This window comes from Bipolaris maydis, assembly GCF_028858645.1.
Source record: "Bipolaris maydis strain C4 unplaced genomic scaffold PSV08scaffold_9, whole genome shotgun sequence".
Taxonomy (NCBI): Eukaryota; Fungi; Ascomycota; class Dothideomycetes; order Pleosporales; family Pleosporaceae; genus Bipolaris; species Bipolaris maydis.
Window position 1 is genome coordinate 326,246 of NW_027093865.1, and position 20,965 is coordinate 347,210.

The 20,965-nt window shown below is 52.7% G+C and overlaps 9 protein-coding genes across 9 annotated transcripts; 4 read left to right on the forward strand and 5 right to left on the reverse strand.

Annotated features, from left to right (window-relative positions):
• Nucleotides 1-212: 212 nt before the first annotated feature.
• PSV08DRAFT_225201 (uncharacterized protein) lies at nucleotides 213-2,661 on the forward strand. The gene is made up of 2 exons (XM_014228142.2): nucleotides 213-2,037; nucleotides 2,106-2,661. Exons 1-2 carry the CDS (start codon nucleotides 243-245, stop codon nucleotides 2,408-2,410), a joined length of 2,100 nt encoding a protein of 699 aa, XP_014083617.2. The 5' UTR covers nucleotides 213-242; the 3' UTR covers nucleotides 2,411-2,661.
• PSV08DRAFT_204475 (uncharacterized protein) lies at nucleotides 2,109-4,701 on the reverse strand (the record flags this gene model as incomplete). Its single annotated transcript, XM_066092044.1, has 2 exons — nucleotides 2,109-4,290; nucleotides 4,360-4,701. 2 exons carry the CDS (start codon nucleotides 4,699-4,701, stop codon nucleotides 2,539-2,541), a joined length of 2,094 nt encoding a protein of 697 aa, XP_065948879.1. The 3' UTR covers nucleotides 2,109-2,538.
• Nucleotides 4,702-4,971: 270 nt separating this feature from the next.
• On the reverse strand, nucleotides 4,972-6,409 carry PSV08DRAFT_307048 (thioredoxin-like protein). The gene is made up of 4 exons (XM_014228144.2): nucleotides 6,342-6,409; nucleotides 5,922-6,178; nucleotides 5,427-5,863; nucleotides 4,972-5,368 (listed from the first exon to the last, which is right to left on the reverse strand). The coding sequence occupies exons 2-4, from the start codon at nucleotides 6,010-6,012 to the stop codon at nucleotides 5,219-5,221; spliced, it is 678 nt and encodes a 225-aa protein (XP_014083619.1). The 5' UTR covers nucleotides 6,013-6,178; nucleotides 6,342-6,409; the 3' UTR covers nucleotides 4,972-5,218.
• Nucleotides 6,410-6,707: 298 nt separating this feature from the next.
• On the reverse strand, nucleotides 6,708-8,991 carry PSV08DRAFT_307068 (acetyl-coenzyme A transporter 1-domain-containing protein). Its single transcript, XM_014228145.2, has 3 exons — nucleotides 8,047-8,991; nucleotides 7,259-8,000; nucleotides 6,708-7,202 (listed from the first exon to the last, which is right to left on the reverse strand). The coding sequence occupies exons 1-3, from the start codon at nucleotides 8,714-8,716 to the stop codon at nucleotides 6,875-6,877; spliced, it is 1,740 nt and encodes a 579-aa protein (XP_014083620.1). The 5' UTR covers nucleotides 8,717-8,991; the 3' UTR covers nucleotides 6,708-6,874.
• A 198-nt stretch (nucleotides 8,992-9,189) lies between these two features.
• PSV08DRAFT_392140 (Cenp-O kinetochore centromere component-domain-containing protein) lies at nucleotides 9,190-10,110 on the forward strand (the record flags this gene model as incomplete). Its single annotated transcript, XM_014228146.2, has 1 exon — nucleotides 9,190-10,110. The coding sequence occupies exon 1, from the start codon at nucleotides 9,202-9,204 to the stop codon at nucleotides 10,108-10,110; it is 909 nt and encodes a 302-aa protein (XP_014083621.2). The 5' UTR covers nucleotides 9,190-9,201.
• A 2,423-nt stretch (nucleotides 10,111-12,533) lies between these two features.
• On the forward strand, nucleotides 12,534-14,350 carry PSV08DRAFT_307101 (glycoside hydrolase). The gene is made up of 4 exons (XM_014228147.1): nucleotides 12,534-12,648; nucleotides 12,703-13,269; nucleotides 13,319-13,789; nucleotides 13,863-14,350. Exons 1-4 carry the CDS (start codon nucleotides 12,598-12,600, stop codon nucleotides 13,968-13,970), a joined length of 1,197 nt encoding a protein of 398 aa, XP_014083622.1. The 5' UTR covers nucleotides 12,534-12,597; the 3' UTR covers nucleotides 13,971-14,350.
• PSV08DRAFT_225212 (uncharacterized protein) lies at nucleotides 14,315-15,949 on the reverse strand. Its single transcript, XM_014228148.1, has 2 exons — nucleotides 14,930-15,949; nucleotides 14,315-14,861 (listed from the first exon to the last, which is right to left on the reverse strand). The coding sequence occupies exons 1-2, from the start codon at nucleotides 15,879-15,881 to the stop codon at nucleotides 14,572-14,574; spliced, it is 1,242 nt and encodes a 413-aa protein (XP_014083623.1). The 5' UTR covers nucleotides 15,882-15,949; the 3' UTR covers nucleotides 14,315-14,571.
• Nucleotides 15,950-16,326: 377 nt separating this feature from the next.
• PSV08DRAFT_371931 (adaptin N terminal region-domain-containing protein) lies at nucleotides 16,327-19,249 on the forward strand (the record flags this gene model as incomplete). The annotated part of the gene is made up of 4 exons (XM_066093213.1): nucleotides 16,327-16,393; nucleotides 16,467-17,191; nucleotides 17,241-18,966; nucleotides 19,017-19,249. The coding sequence occupies 4 exons, from the start codon at nucleotides 16,327-16,329 to the stop codon at nucleotides 19,247-19,249; spliced, it is 2,751 nt and encodes a 916-aa protein (XP_065948880.1).
• Nucleotides 19,250-19,351: 102 nt separating this feature from the next.
• On the reverse strand, nucleotides 19,352-20,779 carry PSV08DRAFT_307163 (uncharacterized protein). The gene is made up of 2 exons (XM_014228150.1): nucleotides 20,587-20,779; nucleotides 19,352-20,523 (listed from the first exon to the last, which is right to left on the reverse strand). The coding sequence occupies exons 1-2, from the start codon at nucleotides 20,725-20,727 to the stop codon at nucleotides 19,438-19,440; spliced, it is 1,227 nt and encodes a 408-aa protein (XP_014083625.1). The 5' UTR covers nucleotides 20,728-20,779; the 3' UTR covers nucleotides 19,352-19,437.
• Between the last annotated feature and the right edge of the window lie 186 nt (nucleotides 20,780-20,965).

Consider the following 20,965-nt stretch of genomic DNA (forward strand, 5'->3'; position numbering starts at 1 on the left):
GACAGTGGCTCCAAGCGCTCGCGCTCCAAATCGCCGGGGCGCGGTCGAGAACGCGACCATTCGCGCAGCCGCAGCCATAGCCATGCACCAGAGCCTCAGCGATATGGGCCAGCTGACGGAGCCTCGACCCCGCAGTATGAGATCAGGCAGCCAGATCAGCAATATGCGACGTGAGTAGAGCGACTCCTGACTGCTGGGAGCATGTGTCCAGCAAACCTCGCCCAAGACAACCCAGCTGAGATATGGCGACCAGATCACACAGCGAGCCCATTACCATGGGCAACTACAGTGACCTTCCTCCCCACGAACGCCCCGGCTATGCACCCCACGCCGCCTCATTCGCGCATCCTGCAACTGCAGCTCCCCCGGCTGCCAACATTACGTATGCCAGTGCAAGCAATGTCAAGTATGCGTCCACCGCCAACAACCTCTCATACACGGCCGCCCCGGCCTCTGGCCACAGCAGGACATCGAGCACGACAGGGAGAGACGGCTCTTTTCAGTATGCGAATCCTCCGCCAACCATCACCTACACTGCGAAGCCAGTAGCAGATTCCAAGCCGCCCCATGTGCGACACAACTCACAGCCCGTATACCCTACGCAGCCGCAGCCCCAGTATACAGCTGTGCCCAATGTCGCGTCGCCAACCGCTCAGTATACGACTAGGCCGCAAGCTCCTCCGTCGCAACCTCAGTACACAATGACCTCGCAGGCACCAGCCTCACAGCCCCAATACACGACTATGCCACAAGCTCCTGCTCCGCCTTCAGCTAATGGGCAAGCCTTCCCACCTCCTCCAATGGGTCGTCACTCGCCGCGCTCCGAGCACCACCGTGCGTCTTCGTACTCTGGAGTCGTGAGTCCGACTGAGGGTCGAAATGTCGTGGAAATGCGCCCGCAGGGCCACCTTGGTGCACCGGGTAAACCCGAGGGATTGCGCATGGATAGGCTGTCTGTGAGTGGCAACAGGCCTGACTTGCAGACGATTGTTCCGGGAGGCCTGCCTGGCGGGTATCCAGGTGCACTTCCACCACCAAGTCCTCTTCTTGAAGCCTACCATGGTACTTATCAGTCAATCAGCCCTATGCCACAGGCGCTGATGCTGGACGACGACCTCGACGACCTGCAACCGCTCGACAGTCTCGAACCCCGAGATTCTCGCCGTTCCAAGCACGGCCGCAGCCGCAGCCGCGCTCCTTCATCCTCGCGTCGATCTCCAAGCCGGTCGCGGCCTTCCAAACATGTTGACAAACTGGCTCTAGCGGCGTATGGCTCTGGCGACCGTTACCAAGAGAAGGACAAGGACAAGCGCCGGGTTAGGATATATGATGCTACTGATGATGCTCTTGCGCTTGTCAATGCCATGGCTGGACGAACACCCAACGTGGATACCATTATTGACATTATCCCTATACTTTCGCACGATCAGATGCTTGAGCTGAGAGCTGAGTACAAGCGGCATTGCAAGGTCCAGGGCAGGGGAATCAACGTTGCCAAGCATATCAAGCTGAAGATGAGCGGCAACTTTGGCAAGATTGCCTACGTGACTGCTCTTGGAAAGTACGAGAGTGAGGGCTACTGGGCCAACTACTGGTACCAGTCTAACTCTGCGCGCCGTGAACTTCTCATCGAAGCCCTTATGGGCCGCCAAAATCACGAGGTTCGCGAGATCAAAGACGCGTTCAAGGACAAACGATACGGCGACTCACTTACACGCTGCATGGACAAGGAGCTCAAGGCAGACAAGTTCCGCAAGGCCATCTTGATGGCGCTGGACGCCACACGGCAGGAAGAAAGCGATGTATGGCCAGCCGAGTATCGCAACCGCGACGTCGATACACTGTGGAAAGCCATTAACGCCAGAGAAGGCGGCGAAAGCGTCATGCTAAGCATCGTTGTCATGCGTAGCGACGCGCATCTGCGCGAGGTGCTACGAACGTACGAGAGAAAGTACCAAGGGAACTTTGCCAGAGACGCGCTGCAGAAGAGTAACAATCTCGTTGGTGAAGTCATTGCACATATTCTCAACGGCGTTAGTAAGTCATCCCCTCCTTTTTTGCCACTGCTATTTCAAAAATGAACATATATATACTAACTTCCCCAGTCAATCGACCCGCACGAGACGCCATGCTCCTCCACCACGCCCTCATCGACCTCATCGAACCCCCTGCTGACGGCCGCTCCTCCGGCAGCCGCATTTCCTCCACATCCAGCAAACACGACCGCCAGCAGCGCGTCGAGCTGCTCATATCGCGCCTTGTGCGCTTCCACTGGGATCGCATGCATCTCATGCGCGTGATGAACGAGTACGAAGAGAAATACGGACGCATGGTTGAAGAAGACCTTGAAGAAGCGACCCGAGGCGATTTTAGACAGTTTTGTCTAGCCGTGTGCCAGAGTGCTAGGTAATCCAGGAACAGGAAGGTGGTATGAAGATAATGAATAAAGATGCAATTTCAAGTCATATATACCCGTTTCTCTTTCGTTTACCTATTACATTCTTGAACCCGTGAACTCATCATGTTTTTTTTGTTTCATCAACCTCGATACTTGAACGACGCCAAACTCGCCGTTCGATCTGCAAAAGACCAGTTGTCTGCTTCGGGAAGGATGCTGTTTCTCATCATCCCATCGCCTTGCTGTTGCTGTTGCTGTTGCTGTTGCTGTTGCTGCTGCTGCTGTTGCGCCTGTGGTCCACCAGCCAAAGCAGTAGCACCACTTCCACTCCCACCTACCCCTTCACTCAGTCCAAACCCCAGTATCCTCTCCCCTCCACTCGCACCACCGCTTGCGCTAGCAGCCCTATACAAGGCCCCCGGCCCCGGCACAAACGAATACAAAGACGAGGGATTCGCATCTGCCCAGCGCAGAATATTGCGACTCAGCGTCACGGGGCTTTGGTCGCCGCTGCCCGAATGCGCGTTATGCGCCATGTCGTCTGTCATGTCTTCTTCGTCGGAGAAGGAGAGCGTGGGTAAGGGGTCGGCGAGGTAGGAGGAGGATGTTGTGAAGGGTTTGAGGGAGGGGCCATTGGTTGCAGTTGTGTATTGGAAGTGGGAGGACGAGAGTGGGGGCTGAGAAAAGGTAAGGGGCATGCTGCTGGTGTATGGGTAGGATAACGGTGCTGTGGCTGAGGGTTTAGATAGAGCAATGGTGTTTGGATCGTCGGAGTTTTTGTCTTTTGATGCAGTGAGAGATGTCGGCGGTTCTCCTGCTGACGTGGCGTCGGTTTCCATATCTATGCCTCTTCGCACTCTTTCTCGCTCTCTATCTTTGCTTTTGAGCTTGTAGCCTGCTCTTGCGTAGCGTTCTGGGTAGCGGATGCGGAATCGGTCGCGTAGGTCTGTTGCGTGCCGTGATCCAAATTCGAGCTCTGGGTCGTCGCGCATGGAGTGCCAGACTGGGCCGTATTTTTCGAATCCTTTGAGAAGGTTCACGTCATCGGCTGCTGTAAAGGGGCGTCGCGGGCGGCGGGCGGTTTTGGAAAAGGGCTCGCGGATGCCCAGCTCGGAAAGGTTGGGCATTGTAGTGGTAGCTTTGGTTGTACGTGTAGCTACTGTAGAGGCTGAGGACGTAGGGGCAGAGTTGTTTGTTTTGTCCACTTGTTCTGCACTCTTACCGTGACCGTCAGGGTGGGTATGTACAGCGTCTACCGAGTGCTTTTCCTGGATGTTGGCCCTTGGTTGCCTGGGTTTTAAACCTTCACCAGGACAGCAGACGCGAAACCGGTCTTTCAGGTCAACAGCAGTGCGGTTGTTGAACGAAAAGTCTGGGCTTTGCAGTATCTTTTTCCAGCTTCCAATACCAAATCTGCTCACGCCTATAAGCAGATCCTTGGTCTCTTGCTCTGACCACTTGGTTCGCTTCTTTCCACGCTTAATCTGGACTTGACTAGGAGGACTTATTTCTTGGTTCGACTGTGTCTTGGCCTCTTGCACAGTAGGTATCCCACTCAGCGGGACATTCTGTACCGTCACCTGACTATTTGACCCATACTCGCCATGTTGAGCACTCCTAGCGAGTTCCTGTGCGCTATTTTCAAGAAAAGCATGGTCATCCACATCTTTACCTCTTGATTCTTCAAACAAGGAATCGTATCCTCTTTCACCAGCAAATGCATTCTTTTCCCCAGTGATTGGCGGGAACAATCTGCCCTCTGGTGGCAAAGGTGGAGGCTGATGTAAGCCCTGTAATAGCGGCGGTATCCTAGGCCGTTTTGCCGTCTTCTTGGGAGGCTGTGGAAGTCTTGGAAGCTTGATTACAGAGGGACTGTATCCCGTACTATCGGGCTGCAAGAATTGCTGGTCTTGGTCCCATCGTTGCTTTGTATGCTCGGGACTCTCCAGTAGGAGATCCACTAGTCGGCCGCTGAATGGAGTCGTAGAGGGAGCAAAAGTATTGGGAACAGATTGTGAAGAAAGCAGATTGGCCTCATTGTTGAGTACCTGTGCTATGGGAGCACTAGGCATTGCTCGTGTTGGGTGTATCTTGTCATGCACTTCTTTTCGGAAATCGGTGGCCTGGGTGTTGTCTGGCGACGATGAGTTCGCCAGCATCAGCGCTTTGGGCCGCACAAAAGTAGAATCGGCTTGGTGCGGTGGCCTATGCGAGCTGGGTGTAGTAACGTCGGGTGCATTTGTCGCGTACGGCATGCCGCCTGGGCTGGAGAGGTCTAGTAATGCATTTAGTCGCGGCTCCATGATTGGAGAGTCGCTCGTGGACCTTATCGAAAGGGGTAGACCGAAGGCGTTCGCGCAAAGCCGTGTGCCAAGCGAGCGCTAACGCATGCATTCCATACACGGTATTTACATGCAACGTGTTTGCATTGATGATTGGACACTTTGTCTCACAATATGCACTGCTTGATTAAATCCACACCGAACCTTTGGACCGCATGTTCGTATAGCACACTTGCATCATACCGCTGTGCCTGGAACACCATTTTACTTGGCGTGCAGGACTAACAGGCGCGGTGATTATATAACTCAGAATTTCTACAGTCTATAGAGGGGAATGTTGATCGCTAAGACAGCATGGTGAAGCTGTAGGGCCGAAAACAAATTACAAATGCCAAAGCAACGCCAATCAATGCAGACAGCCTCGATACATCGAGATGCTAACATGACATGATTCGGCAGGCTCAAACAATCTAACTCAAGAAGTACCTGCAAGACAAGATATCAGCACATTGCAATCGCAAAATTCTCCGACACGCGACTATGTCCAGCCCGACGTGGACATACCATTTGTCTTGGCCGCAACATCCGACATCTTGGTGTCGACGTGGACCTTGGCAAGATATTCCTTGTTGCCTTCGGGGGTCGCCTTGATGGTCTCATCACCAGGGTTCCAGTTTGCGGGGCAGACCTAGGGAACCAAAGTCAGCATTCAATGGGTTGGAAGACCCTATAGCAGGCATACGTACCTCGCCGTACTTGTCTGTGAACTGGAAAGCATCAATCAGACGGAGCGTCTCGTCTACTGAACGTCCAACAGGAAGATCGTTGATGGTGATCTGTCGCACAATGCCATTGGGGTCGATCAAGAAGAGTCCACGGAGCGCAATGCCCTCCTCCTCAATCAAGACACCATAGTCCTTCGCAATGCTGTGGTTCTTGTCGCTAAGCAGGGGGATGTTGATCTTGCCGAGCCCTCCGTCTCTCTTGCTTGCGTTGGTCCATGCAAGTAAGCTGTACTCGCTGTCTGTGCTGGAGAAGACGACACTAGCACCGCGGGCGGCGAAATCGGCGGCGCGATCACTAAACGCAAGAATCTCGGTTGGGCAGACAAAGGTCCAGGCCATGGGGACGAAGCCAAGGACCAGCCATTGCTTGGTGGATGTGTAGGCAGTTAAGCTGAGTTCTGGAGAGAGCCAGTTAGTATATGTCGCCTTGTCTTGCCAAGGGTTATACCAATGTACCTTCAAATGTACCATCGACAACAGCAGTGCCGGTGAAGTGAGGCGCAGGCTTTTGTACCCGTGCCTTGGGCTGGTATGCTGAGTAGGCCATTGTTTCTGGCTGAGTTGTGTACTAAAAGGACGGCGCGCAACGCGAGAGAAAAAGTCTAGGTAGTATTAGGGGCGATACTGTGTGTCCAAGCCGGCGCAATCGACGTGGAATGGACTCGACTTTTTAAAAGCGCAACTGGCGGTCGGTGATGAGGTAGAATCGGGGCCTATAGTCGGATTCAGGTTAGGGGAATCTGAGCCGATACTTAAGTAGTAGACTGCGGTATGGCTGTAGGCGAATAAGAATCGAGGGAAGAAAGGCCAAAGAGAAATTTAAGTCTAGCAAGCTGCTTGCGACACATGTCAAAACGCGTGGTCCAAGCGACTAACCGTACTCAGCTAAGCGTCACCGTTTGCTGGGGGCCCTGTTTGGCTTGTAGGTGCTTTGGTGGATGTCGTGATTGGAAATGTGCTGGTGTTATCAGAATGCGCGCAGGTACAGGGCTCTCTTTAAGGGTTTTTGCCACACCAATGCCGACCGGCTGCAAACGCACATGGCCTGACATGTCAGAAATCCCAGGAATGCCAAAATGCTGTGCCGCGGTTCTAGTTCTTCGGCATCTTCGGCGTATTTTGTCAGTTGCGTCTTTGTCAGTTGCATCAGGTCTCGAACTATTGGCTACCCTCACACGCCTGGTCACGGGAGAGCGCGCGAGCGCGGGACAAACGTGCGCAAGCGTCTTGGAAACTCGCCATCGTCTCAAGTACATTGAATTTAAACTTTTCAGCCTCACACTGCACTGCAGCACACCGGCATTGACGGTCGCAGCCAAGGAGCCACGTCCAGCAATCTTGCAGGGTGCATCCATTTCACTACACCTTCTAACTCTATGCCTTGGATACTGCATACTACATGTGTCCCTTTACCCAGCAATTCTCCATGCGCGCAAAGGCAGCGCCTGTATCCTCATCACCGCGGGCTTGATATATCCCCAGAAAGTCAATACTCCAATCAGAATACATAGCATGTTGACAATGTAGTATCCATCCGTCGTGACGTTGCACACGCCTCCTCCTTCTATGCACCGATGCTTTTCGGCTTCAATGGCGCATGAGAAAGGCTGCGTGACGAGGGGTCCTTTCAGGCCAGCCTTGAGCCCACCAGTAGGCGGCATGCAAGTCGCCGACGTGAACATGTCCACTGCCTTGAGAACAAAGTAGCGTGGAAACGTTCCACCAAGGTTCGAGACACTGCACTTCAAGTCAATTACAAATCCAGGTGGTGTGATGAGGCGAGCTGAACTTACGTGGCGAGAAGAGTCATATACGTACCGCCGATCAACGGATCAGAAATCTTAGCGTGGAAGGCGCTAACGGCAACAAACATGACTGTATTCATAAAAGTCGAGAGCACATGCTCCGCAATGACAAGCAGGAGGAATCCATTCGATGCACCTCCGGCTGGGAAAATCGACACAACAAACTGCGCGAAACCTGCAGCGACCAGGCGTCCAACAAACGACCAGCACCAAATGTGCATTGGAGGGTACGTCTGGCACCATTTGCCAATGTAGTAGCCCAAGAAGACCTCAACGGGAAAGTCGACCAGGATGACGAGTGACAACTGCTCCTGCTTTAGACCCTTATCTAAGAGCTTCAGACTCGTGACAGCATCGTTCGCTTGGAATCCAATCTTTGCGATGAGGTGGATGATGATGAAGCTTTGAATGTTCTTCAACTTGAGGATACCCCACATGGTGCGGTAGACCTCTCCAATGCCGTCACCGTTCCTGTCGCGGTCTTCGCGCTTCATGACTGCCAATCCGAAAGTGACAATCAGGTAGGCCCAGCCCCAGAAGCTGAGGTAGCCATCTAGCTCCATGATGCCCGTTTCTGCGGGAGTGCTGCGAAACCACCTGTTCGCAAAATCCTTCGAGTTAAAGGCCAGAAATACAGTATACGAGAGGAATTGACCTGCGGTCAGGCCGACGGTTTGCGCAGTAGAGGCGTATGCGAGATTCTCCTTTGAGAGAAGAGTAAGTGCCCAGCCTGGTATTGTTAGTCTTGTCACTTCAAGTGCAGAAGTGTTACCCACCATCTACGGCAATGTCTTGGGTGGCGCACAGGAACACAAGCGCGAACCACCACCATGTGAAGTTCCACACCCCGCTGTCTGTCTCGCCAGCCTCTTTCATCATGCGGTTGATGTTCTTGCCCAGCCAAATCATAGAAAACCCAGAGATTGTCTGAATCGGCAGGATCCAGCTCTTGCGACGGCCAATGGTAGGTGACCAGACCGCATCTACGATTGGACTCCAGAGAAGTTTCAATGAGTACGGGTACGCGGCAAGCGAAAAGACACCAATCGCCGCATAGGAGACACTGTGCTTCAAGAGGAACGGTACGGAGCCATGCGCCAGACCCATGGGTATACCCTGGAGAAAGTACAGCAGAACCAACAACAAGAAGTTGCTCTGGTCCTTCTTTGAAAGTTCAAAAAAGCCCTTGGATGGTCCCTCGTCCTCTCCTGGCTTGGGTACTTCGTCATCGAGCGAGAAGTTGGGATTGCCCATCAGCGACGCAGCCTGACTCGAGGGTGAAGTGCTATCAATAGAAGTGTGCTTGCGCCGATGTTCCAATATGACGCCGTTCATGGTCGCGGTTGTGTTCGCATCGCCGTTCTTCTTTTCCTTGAGCGAGTCGGTCGAGCCTTGTTCTCGGAGTACAGAGCCACGATTCTTGGATCGCGAGCCTCGTTTGCTCATTTGTGTGTGTGTTGCTGACCCGATTGGAATCGACGGGTGGAAATAGCGGGAATCTCGGAGTAGGTGTTGGTGATACAGGTTGTCTGTGGGAAGGTGGGTGATGTCAGGGATCAGCGACTAGGGGTTTGGGACGAAGGAAAGAGAAGATGAAATCCTTGGAAAGTGTTCCTGGGTAGAGAGCGACTAGCAAACAAAAAGAGCGAGGGATTTATGAACAGCAGCACTAAGAGATGCAGATGCAACAATGATCGCCACGGAACCGAGGTGCGTCTGACGCTTCAACCGTGTCCTCAATGAGAGTTTAAGAACGGCGGTGCAGCACTAGGCGAGCCGGGGTGTTCATGCCACTCGACCCCTACCCACGCCACAAGCCACACCTACTCACGTGCCAACGCGCCGAACCTGTCGACGCGTGTGGAACAGCGTCGCATCACTTGCACATACGGCGTGTACTGTATATCCAACATTGATACCCCAAACCCAAGATGGAGACAGTCGAACAGCTTGACGACGAAATTGGTGACCTTCACGCTCGCCTAGCAACACTACGAGCCCAGCGCGCGAACCTGTCGTCAGTCTTGGTGTCGCAACCCCATCTCGCAGCTCGTCTTCAGAACAGAAACGAACGCAGCAAATCCTCCGACGATGCCCAGCAAATCATTACGCAACAATCAAAGCGCAATCTTGAAAACGTATATCGTGCGTGCGCTGGCGTAACTGCTTACAGAGTCAAAGATCCAGACCCACATGCAGCCAATGACGGCAACATCCTCGGCATTAGCATTGATGTTTCTGTCGCCGAGAAATTCATTGAGACGTACCATGTTCTGCTGAGCGTCCGAGACAAGGGAGGAAAGAAACTTCTGAGCATCTACAAGCACACCATTCCTCCATGCATACCACTCCAACAGTTGGCTGCCAAATGGCTACCGGGAAGCGGGAAAGATGGGGAACATGATCCAGAGCAGGACCTGGTACGCTTCGGACGTCTACTGCGGAAAGAGCTTGTGAGCTGGAACATGCGAGTTGATGCTGTAAGAAAGTTGAGGAAAGAGGCAGGGCTCATCAAGCAAAGACGGGACAGTGAGGACTTGGCAACTGCATCAACCAGCAGCGTCCTGAACGCATTTGTGAGCGACGATGACACCAGTTCTGATATTGAGGCAACTGAAGACGGGGATGGAGCTGCCCGTGTTCTGGACATCGAGGCCGATGCTGCGGTCAGACAGATCACCATCACATGGTCCGACAGGCGGACAGTGGCAATGAGTATCACCAAGGATGGCCGGATCGAAAAAGCGGTGTGTAGGAAAAGAGACGGTACTCGAGATGTAGTGCTGGGCAAGAAAGCCATAGGACCTATCGGTAGCCTGATGCAAAGGCTGATGGCTTAGGCAGAGCAAAAGTAGCCTAAGAGCTGCACAACATCGGGTACAGTACTAGTAGGCGAGATTACGCGAAAACCGAAGCACTCTGAAGTCAGGTGTGTAGGGAGTCAGGTGTCCTCGTAATACCCCACAGACATTTCCATGGCGTCCTTGGACAGAACACGTCTCTTATCAGTTGTCCAGTCGACATCGTGATGTCTGCTTCACTAGCATTCACCAGAATACACGCCGTCTAGACTGGTCGATGCAGACAGATGAAGCAGACAACAGAGTAGAGATAACAGAGTGGAGCGGAATATCATCGCGATGCAACGTAACCGACCATGTGCGATATCAGTGAGCGAGAGACATACAGAATGAAAAACACCAAAGCTCGACATAAAGCACAAGCAAGCAGTATACATTCACGATAGCGAGATAGGGTTGGGCATCAATCATTGGAAGAGCATCTTTGACTCAGCCGACAAGTCACATGGTTGGTATCACAACACAGATAATACTAGAGACTGTAGGCTAAGGGAGTAGTTACTGCGATGTAACACAACGGTTACTGCAGTAGGAAAGGAGTAACGGGGCAGAATGGAAGCCGAGCGTGCACGGGCCGAGGGTTACACAAGTCGTCACGTACTACTGTCCCTCTTGCTCGCACACCCGTCTCTTGATTTTCCACTATCCATCTGTCTGTAGGGTGCAACAGCACGAGCCGCAACAAACTGCCAAGATCTCCGCATGCCTCGCACGACCCAGCAAAACCTCGTCAAAGGCCAAGTTTCCTCAGTGCGTGCCGTAGAGCGTGGCATTCCTTCCGCTGCAAGCATCTCAAAAAGCAGCATCGCGTGCCTCCATCCTCCTTGAGTGGGCGGCTCACTTGACGCGCTAATAGAGCCTGGAGTGTGGAGAGTTGTGAACTTGCTGCATCTCGGCCGGAATTCCTTCTACTTCGGTCCCTCGTCTCTCGTCTCTCGCCCTGCATCGCGGCTAAACGTGGCTAACCGTCCGCCCTAACTGTCGAACCACCTGCTCATCTCCGCGATACGCTTGCATAATCTTCATCAGCCTCCATGCTATTCCCGTCGAGCGCAAGCGTCGCTTCGCAGTATCAGTGCCCGGTGGGTGCGATCAGATGATCTGACGGCTTGACATATCCACGCGCGCGGGAGATGCGCTCATGTGGGTCCCCATCTCCACCTTCTCCAGCCCTGGTCAAAATACCCTGTCTGGCACCAAGTTAGACTATTCCTGTTACTGTGCTTGTGGCGCGCCTTCTCATCTATCCATCCTGGCTCCTACAGCATCCGCCCTTACGAAGCAAGCCAGTCGAAGCTTCGCAACGTCTTATCATCTCACATGACTTTCAACTGGAGGGTCATACTTGGGCGTGCCGATGGCAAGGGTTCACCACACCGCCAATCGAGACTGTGAGGCTGCCCCTACAGAGCAAGCGAGTAGCAGCCAGTTGGATGCCGTTGTTGAACTTGGTCCTATGTCGTATCTCGACGTTGCACATCGCCACGGCACCGAAGCTGTGAAGATTGTAGGAGGTTTCACGTACGCACCCATGCAGAAAATCCATCATCGGGAAGCTGCCGCCTTTGGGCTCTTGGGGCCCCGTGGATCTTCCAGTAACTCCTTCAAGAAAGGCGTCGTTAGCTTCCCACAATGTCACTGCTAGTGCAGTGGATGGGAGACTTGTACACTAAGAAGATTTGCCGACGTTTTTCGAAACAACGAAGAGCAACATCATCTTCTACCAACTGAGAATAGAGAACCATTGGCGGCTATATCATGTCTGTGAGCTGTCTTAAGCGCAGGATCGTTCGGCGCTTAATATCTTGCTCCGTGGACAAGGTACCTGCACTCGTCTGTCTCCAGATTGTACCCGTTTGAACCTAATCCGTCGTTCTCCCTACACTTTGGGCCATCGGATATGTTCTTAGGATTGGGACTAATGCATCCTGCGAAATATCCACGCGCGAACACTAGCTTCACGACCCTGCCGATGCAATACCGTCGGCGCGTGGACGAGGATATGTAACCCATCTATCCTGAAGTCTACTATCTCTGCACCATCTTCTTCCACCTTGTCATTGTCACATTCCTTTTAGAGAGATTGTGTAGTATCCTCTGACCAATCTCTGGTTCCTTGCAGGGTCGACTGACCTTCTTCATTGCTTATCGCATTCACTAGGCCGTAGTGTCCTTTTGCCCGTCAGTCGATATCTTTTTTTTCTTGTATAAGTTCCGAGGGTTGAACGCTTTTTTGAAACACATCGACAAGGCCACCCATACCTCCACTTTTCCTCGAACTGCGGTCCTGAACCGAAGCCACATCCGTACCTGCACTAGCCTCCGCCACAGCCACGTAACACGGCGTAGCGCGCCACTAGCGACATCATAATGCGCGTCACCAACATGGTTCTGGGAATGACATCCCTATTCAATTCCCTCACGTTTGTTCAAGCCAGCCCAATTCCACAAGCTGAGCAGAACGTCATGAACTCTGCGACGTCGGGCTACAAGAATGTCGCTTACTTTGTCAACTGGGTACGTTGCCCCCAGCATAACAACGGAAGATTTACATACTGATGAACCCCGCAGGCTATCTATGGCCGCAACTACAACCCACAGGATCTTCCAGCTGAAGAGTTGACCCATGTCCTGTATGCATTTGCTGATGTTCGAGATACGGGTGAGGTCTTTATGACCGACTCCTGGGCCGACACTGACAAGCACTACGCAAATGATTCTTGGAATGATGTTGGAAACAACGTCTACGGATGCGTGAAGCAGTTGTTCCTCCAGAAGAAGCGCAACCGCAACCTGAAGGTGCTTTTGTCAATTGGAGGATGGACCTATTCATCTCATTTCGTGACACCTGCATCAACTGCGCAGGGACGGGCAACGTTTGCCAGCAGCGCTGTTGCACTCTTGGCGAATCTTGGTTTCGATGGTCTCGATATTGATTGGGAATACCCAGCAAACGAGTCCCAGGCAAATGACATGGTTCTCCTCCTACAGGCAACGCGCCAGGCACTGACAGCCTACTCGAACGCAAATGCCAACGGCCAACCCCTTCTTCTAACCGTCGCATCCCCTGCAGGCCCCACGCACTATAACATTATGAAGCTCGCCCAGATGGACCAGTACCTGGACTTCTGGAATCTGGTATGTAAATGATTATTTCAAAGAGAAGTAACGTAACTGACATGATTAGATGGCTTATGACTATGCCGGATCGTGGGACACCGTCTCCGGACACCTCGCCAACTGGGCACCATCCATCACCAACTCAAACAGCACCCCATTCAGCAGCATCAAAGCTATCAATGACTACATAGCCGCCGGCGTCCCAGCTTCCAAGATTGTCCTCGGAATGCCTCTGTACGGCCGCTCCTTTGCTAACACTGACGGCCCAGGCAAGCCCTACCAGGGCGTGGGACAGGGCACGTGGGAAACTGGCGTCTACGACTACAAGGCTCTGCCGCAGGCCGGTGCCCAAATCTACACTGACAGCCAAATCACAGCCAGTTGGAGCTATGATTCCAACTCTAGGTTCATGATTAGTTATGATACCCCTGAGGTTATTGCCAATAAGACGCAGCTTATCCGTGACAATGGTCTTGGTGGCGGCATGTGGTGGGAGAGCTCGAGTGATAAGACAGGACCTGAGAGCTTGGTATCTACGGTATGTTTTTTTTTCAAGGCTCTAGGCCTTTTGTTGCATATGGGTAATTCTCAAGTACTGACTTTGAGGGCAGTTTGTCAACAACATTGGAGGCATCAGTGCCTTGGAGCAATCGACCAACTTGCTCAACTACCCTACGAGCAAGTATGATAACTTGAGGGCCCAGTTCCCCAATAACTAAGACCGGGCTTTGGTTGGGAGCTTTTTTCTTTGCTCCGATCTCAGCGCAGGCGCAATGAGCGATGTCTCTCCTCAGAGAGGATGCCTGGAGTGTGAGTTGAACTCGCATGGAGTTCGGTCAATCGTTAGATCTTTTCCTTTTACTTTCACAGTCGTTTTCGATCAGTGTTTTGGACTGTATATGATGGGAGGGGGCACATGGGGCTTAGACTGTATATGCGGGGTTACATGGTGCTTAGATTGGTGTCTGGGTCACTGGGGTTTCTCTAGATGGGAAAGGGGAGGATGGGTACATACATTGGCATGCTGGATACATGGTTGTTTATTTTCGCATCGGCCTAGCGGCTACGTACATATATGAATTGACTATACTTTTCTTCTTGATACACTGATGAGTATATACGAATGTGTATTGGTACCCTGGGTCGTATTCTGACTGGATTTCTCACACTGCTTTAGAGAAAAAATAAAGAACATGGTACAGATCATAAAAAGGTTGCAGCATCGAGTTGAAGCGATCCTGACGCAATCGTGGATATCTCCCCCAACATACCTAAATCTACAGAAAAAATACAACTAACTACTCTTTTTTCACCCAAACATTACAGTGCCTTGCCAGCTTCCTCAGGCGTATTCAAGTCCGCAACTTTCGTCTCAGCCGAAGCACCCAATCTCCGCTTCTTGAGCACATTCTCGATAAACGCCTCGCCAGCCTTGTAGCTTGAGCGGACCAATGGCCCAGAAGCGCAGTAGAGGAAGCCCATGTCGAGGGCGCGTTGGCGCCAAAGTTCGAATTTGTCGGGGGTTACGTATTCGTGGACGGCGAGGTGGCGCTTGGTGGGACGCATGTATTGGCCGAAAGTGACGACGTCGACGCCGTTTGCACGGAGTTCTAAATTGGATACGTTAGTTCATGTGGCTTTTTCTTTTTGGTTGAGTTGATGGGAGTTTGTTACATACCTCGCAGGGCGTGCCAGACATCCTCGTCTGTTTCTCCCAGACCCAACATCATACTTGTCTTTGTAATGAGTTCTGGCTGAGCCTCCTTTGCTGACCGCAGCACATCCAGACTCTGCCTGAACTTTGCCCTTCGGTCGCGCACAAAGGGTGTAAGGCGCTCGGTGGTTTCAATGTTGTGCGCAAAAACGTCCACCCCGCTTCTCGCAACGACCTTGGCCATTTCCAGGTTGCCGCCGTAGTCTCCGCCTAGCAGCTCAACGAGCTGAGTGGGGTTCTTTTGCTTGATCTTCATGATGGTCTCGGCGATGTGGTGGGCGCCCGAGTCTGCGAGGTCATCACGGTCTACGACTGTGATGACGACGTAGCCCAGACCCCACCTCCGCAGTGCTTCGGCTGTGTTCTCAGGCTCGTGTGGATCCAGTGGTGGCGGTGCCTTGGAAGTCTTCACGGCGCAGAAGCGACATCCACGCGTGCATGTGTCGCCCATGAGCATAATTGTTGCTGTTGCCGCACTCTTTGAGCTGCCACCCCAGCAATCAGAGATGTTCGGACATCTTGCCTCCTCGCACACTGTGGCCAGGTTGAGGCCTCGCAGGTCCTTTTTGATCTGCTTGTAGTTTTGGTTGGCGTTGGAAGGGATTGGTGTTCGCAGCCACTCGGGTAGTCGTGTGATTGTCTTTTTGCGCCCCTCTGGGCCGACTTGGACGGTCTTGATCTCGTATGCTTCGGCGGGAGAGAGGGGCGCATTGGGGTTTACAAAGTCGCCGAATGAAGGGCCAGCATTCAGAGTATCGCTGAACGAGGTCGCGGGCCGGGAGCGTTTTGAGGGAGTTTCTGAGGCTGGTGGCTGTGGCGCATCGGAGGTTGTGGCAAAGGATCTCAGCGGTGCTGTCGAGCGTGGGACTGCTTTTAATGCTGCGAGACAGCGTGTGCGTGGTATTGAGGCAGCCATTGTATCGTTTTATTATATTTTGGGTGAGGGAGAGGAGAGTAGAGGAAAGGAAACGCAAGAGCGAGAATGTTAGTCAAAAAGTTATCGTAATCAGAGCCTTGAATACCCGGACCGCATGCAGTTGCAGAGTCCGGGTGCCAAGCAGCTCGAGGCATGCAACAGCAGCCCACACAGCGGCCACATCCCTGCACCTGCACTCCCGCCCGGTCAAGCCCATCTTTACATACAACGTCGCCAATTCACCACGACTACCCGACTACACGCCCACGCCGCCATAATCACCCTGCACTCGCCCCTCCATTCCACCACGTCAATTGCTGGGCGGCGCTTGGCCACATAATACCTCCCCCCGTTGCAGAGGCCACGTTAAAGGCGGAGGAAGAGCGGGACAGGTTTATACATCTACGCCCACGAAAGCTAGCACGCGGTGCTGCACACAACCACTATGGACAAGAAGCACGAGGATGCGGGCGGCGTGGCGCAAATCGACAAGACGTCTGTGTTCCAAGAAGGTAGGGTCGCTTGCAATCGCATGCACAAGTACGGGTCAAGTGTTGCGCAGTACAGGCTGACGTTGCACTCCAGCACGAGTATTCAACCAGAGCCCTATCTCACCCAGGAAATGTAGAGTGATCCTGACCAAGCTGGCCCTCCTGCTCTTCACCGGAGAGAGCTGGGGCCGGCAAGAAGCCACAACCCTCTTCTTTGGCATCTCCAAGCTGTTCCAGAACAAAGATGCCTCGCTCCGCCAGATGGTCTACCTCGTCATCAAGGAGCTCGCTGGCTCCGCCGACGATGTCATCATGGTTACCTCGTCGATTATGAAAGATACCTCGGTTGGCAGCGACGTCGTCTACCGCCCAAATGCCATCCGCGCCCTCTGCCGTGTCATTGACGCTTCCACTGTCCAGGCCATTGAGCGTCTGGTCAAGACGTGCATTGTCGACAAAAACCCCTCCGTTGCCTCGGCTGCTCTCGTTTCCTCATATCACCTTCTTCCGGTCGCAAAGGACGTAGTTAGGAGATGGCAGTCCGAGGCTGCAGAGGCTGCCTCTGGAAGCAAGTCGGGCGGTGGTTTCTTGGGTGGATTCGGAGGAAGCTCGCATACCGCTCTCCAGGCCAGCACAAACTACATGACACAGTACCACGCCATTGGCTTGCTATACCAGATGCGCTCTGGTGACAGGATGAGCTTGGTCAAGATGGTGCAGCAGTACTCGGCTGCTGGTGTTGTCAAGAGCCCTGCTGCTACCGTCTTACTTGTGAGACTGGCGGCTAAGCTGGCTGACGAGGATCCAAACCTCAGAAAGGTGCGACACTCTCCATGCAATACAAAGAGCTTGCTGACCGTATCATTAGCCCATGATGCAGCTCCTCGACGGCTGGCTGCGGCACAAGTCCGAGATGGTCAACTTCGAAGCTGCAAAAGCCATCTGCGACATGCGCGATGTAACCGACGCCGAACTCGTCCAGGCCGTTCACGTTCTCCAGCTCTTCCTCACTTCTCCACGCGCCGTCACCAAGTTTGCTGCTCTCCGCATCCTCTCACAAATGGCCTCCTTCAAGCCTGACGCCGTCCGGTCGTGCAACCAAGACATTGAGTCGCTCATCACCAACTCGAACCGCAGCATCGCGACTTTTGCCATCACAACGCTCCTTAAGACGGGCAACGAATCGTCGGTAGATAGGCTGATGAAGCAAATCACAGGCTTCATGGCTGAGATTACAGACGAGTTCAAGGTGACCATTGTCGAGGCTGTCCGAACTTTGGCTTTGAAGTTCAAGTCCAAGCAGTCTGGATTCCTTGCTTTCCTCAGCGGCATCCTGCGTGACGAAGGCGGTTACGAGTTCAAGAGAGCAGTTGTGGAGGCGATTATGGACCTTATTCGATTCGTTCCAGAGGCCAAGGAGGATGCGCTTGCGACTCTCTGCGAGTTTATTGAGGACTGCGAGTTCACCAAGCTCGCCGTGCGGATTCTGTTTGTTCTCGGACGCGAAGGCCCCTCAACACCTCACCCTACCAAGTACATCCGCTACATCTACAACCGCGTTGTTTTGGAGAATGCTATTGTCAGAGCCGCTGCAACTTCTGCTCTCGCTAAGTTTGGTGTTGGTCAGAAGGACCCCGAGATCAAGAAGTCGGTCCACGTTCTGCTCACTCGCTGTCTTGACGATGTTGATGATGAAGTCCGAGACCGTGCTGCGTTGAACCTCCGGTTGATGGACCAAGAGGATGACGACATGGCCATCAGCTTCATTCGCAACGACTCCATGTTCTCACTTCCAGTTCTCGAGCACCAGTTGGCCATGTACGTTAGCTCAGATTCCCGCGACACCTTTGAGACCGCCTTCGACATCACCAAGATCCCCACTGTCTCGCGCGAACAAGCAGATGCCGCAGATCTTACCAAGAAGACCGAAGGCGCTACCCCAACACTCAAGGCACCCAGCGCTGCGAAGCAACCTTCAAAAGCGGGAGCAGACGCTGCCGCAAATGCAGCAAACAATGCGCAAAAGTACGCTGCCGAGCTTCAGAAGATTCCCGAACTCGCGGCTCACGGAGGCGTGCTCAAGTCAAGCGATGTTGTCGAGCTCACCGAATCGGAAACCGAATACGTCGTTACCGCCATCAAGCACATCTTCAAGGACCATGTTGTCATCCAGTACGACATCAAGAACACCCTCGAAGACACAGTCTTGTTGGATGTTGAGATGGTTGTTACTCCCGAAGACGACGGCGATGTTCAACTAGAGGAGGAGTTTGTCATCCCCGCGCCCAAGCTTTCTACAAACGAGCCAGGCACTGTTTACGTATCGTTCAAGCGCCTTGAGACTGAGTCGCAATTCATTGCGGCAAGCTTCACCAACGTACTCAAGTTCACAAGCAAGGAGATCGACCCAAGCACAAACGAGCCAGAAGAGGGCGATGGCTACCCAGACGAATACTCGGTCGAAGACCTTTACCTCACCGGCGCCGACTACGTTGTACCGGCGTATGCTGGCAGCTTCGACAATGTATGGGAGCAGTCGAACAATGACACAGCAACCGAGACTCTGCAGCTCGGCAACATGAAGAGCATAGCAGGTATGTTTTTTACGTATTTTTCAACATGCAGTTTTACTAACAGAGAGCAGACGCTACCGAACAACTCACCAAGACGTTGTCCCTCCAGCCATTGGAAGGCACCGATGTGGCCCTCTCAACATCAACACATACGCTTAAGCTGTACGGCAAGACCATTACAGGTGGCAAGGTGGCAGCCATGGTACGAATGGCGTTTAGTGCAAAGACTGGTGTGACGATGAAGATTGATGTAAGAAGTGAGGAGGAGGGTGTTGCAGCCCTGGTTGTGGGTAGTGTAGCGTGAGCTATTGCTCTGTGGGTGTTTTAGTTTCGCGTATTGAAAGCGTAAAAGGTCAATTGGGGCTATCTAGTAGACGTTTTTGGTTTGCATAACAGACGATTATGAAACAGATGACTCTTTTAAACATGAGCTCTGGAAGGCCGTGTGGTATGACTGAGTTTTCGATTGTTTGCGTGGAGTGTGGAAGGGCACTATGATTCGAGAAATCGAATCCCACTATTGACAATATCCCGTATCTGTTTCCACCTCTTGACAAGCGTCTCTCTCTGGCCCTCTATAACCCCTCCTTCAGCCTGTTCCGCGTCCCCTTTGAGATCAAGCCCATCAACCTCTTCGATGATGTCCACAATCTTGCGCGAGTACTTCGTCAGCACACCTGCCAAATACCCATTCAACCTCGCCTGATCCCTCGTCCCATCATCATCTCCACTAACAAACGCCGCATACCTCTTCGCATCCAGCACAAGCAGTCTCAGCACAGCCTGCGTCCGATAACACACTCTCTCCTCCTTTTCCTCTCCAAACAGCGTGTAGTTAGCATAAAACCCATCTTCCTTTAACGCAGCAACTTGATCTCCATCCAGCAGCGGCAACAGCAAAGAATCAAGGGGAACACCGTCATGTCGATTCTTCTCTTGAAGAATAAATCCATACTCTGTGAGTAAGAAATCATTCGTGTGCGGACCGTATGTCACAAAGACTTCTTCGCCGGCGGCGTACGCGCGGTCGGCAGTTACGGTGTAGCCGCTGGGTGACATTTGCGGATCGCAGCCTGAATCGGAGTGGTTGAAGTAGTCGGTAAAGGGGCACATGCAGTAGCAGTCGTCTGCTGTGAGTTTTGCGCGGCGTTTGGGGAGGAGAGGGGAGGCGTTGGGGAGGTCTGGGTAGGACCAATAGAAGGTTCGGGTGTTGACGATGAGCCAGGTGTAGGTGTAGGTTTCCTTTGTGATACCTGGGTTGTGCGGTGTGATGCTAGTCCAGTCTCGCTCGAGGTTTTGGAGCTGTTTGGTTAGGAGGGTGCGGGCTGCGGGGGGCAGAAGGGATTGCAAAGGAGAGGGATAGTAGAATGGCATCGTGGACTTGAAATCTGAGGCTGTGGGCCATACGTTTTGCCAGAGGGTGTAGTCGTGGTCTTTGCGGCCTGTGTACCAGAGGGCGAGGGCTAGGGCAAGTTTTCCGTGCACAGTGATGGTGTCTGGGAGTTTGAGACTGTGGATGCTAGGGAGAGCGACGTGGACTAGGGATTTGTTGGATACGTGGACTAGCTTATCTCCTTTCTTGATGATTTAGCATCGTTTTAGATGAGGTTGGAGGGAGTGATGAAGATGTGTAGGACTGACTTTGATGTCTTGAGCGGCTACGATGCCCATTCCTCGACCGACGAAGCGCGCTGGAGCAATGCCATTGATTTCAACGCCGTTAGACTTGGCCCATGAGACGAAGTCGGTATGATTGGTGCCAGGATCCAGAGCTGCTGCCATGATTTATCGAAGATGTAATTTTTTGTTTCTTCTGATTAACATAAGACTTTCGAGAGCTCCAGTCTGATAGTAATCTTTCGAGTCACTTTTGTCACTGAAGTCCTTTCTGTGTCCGCCTTGGAAAAAAAAAGTTATGTTACTTGTCTGGGGTTGTCGAGCAAAAATGAAGAGAAGCTGATCCAACTAATCTTTGAACAGATAACACCCACTCTTTCAGGTCAGCCCAGGCGAAGAAGAG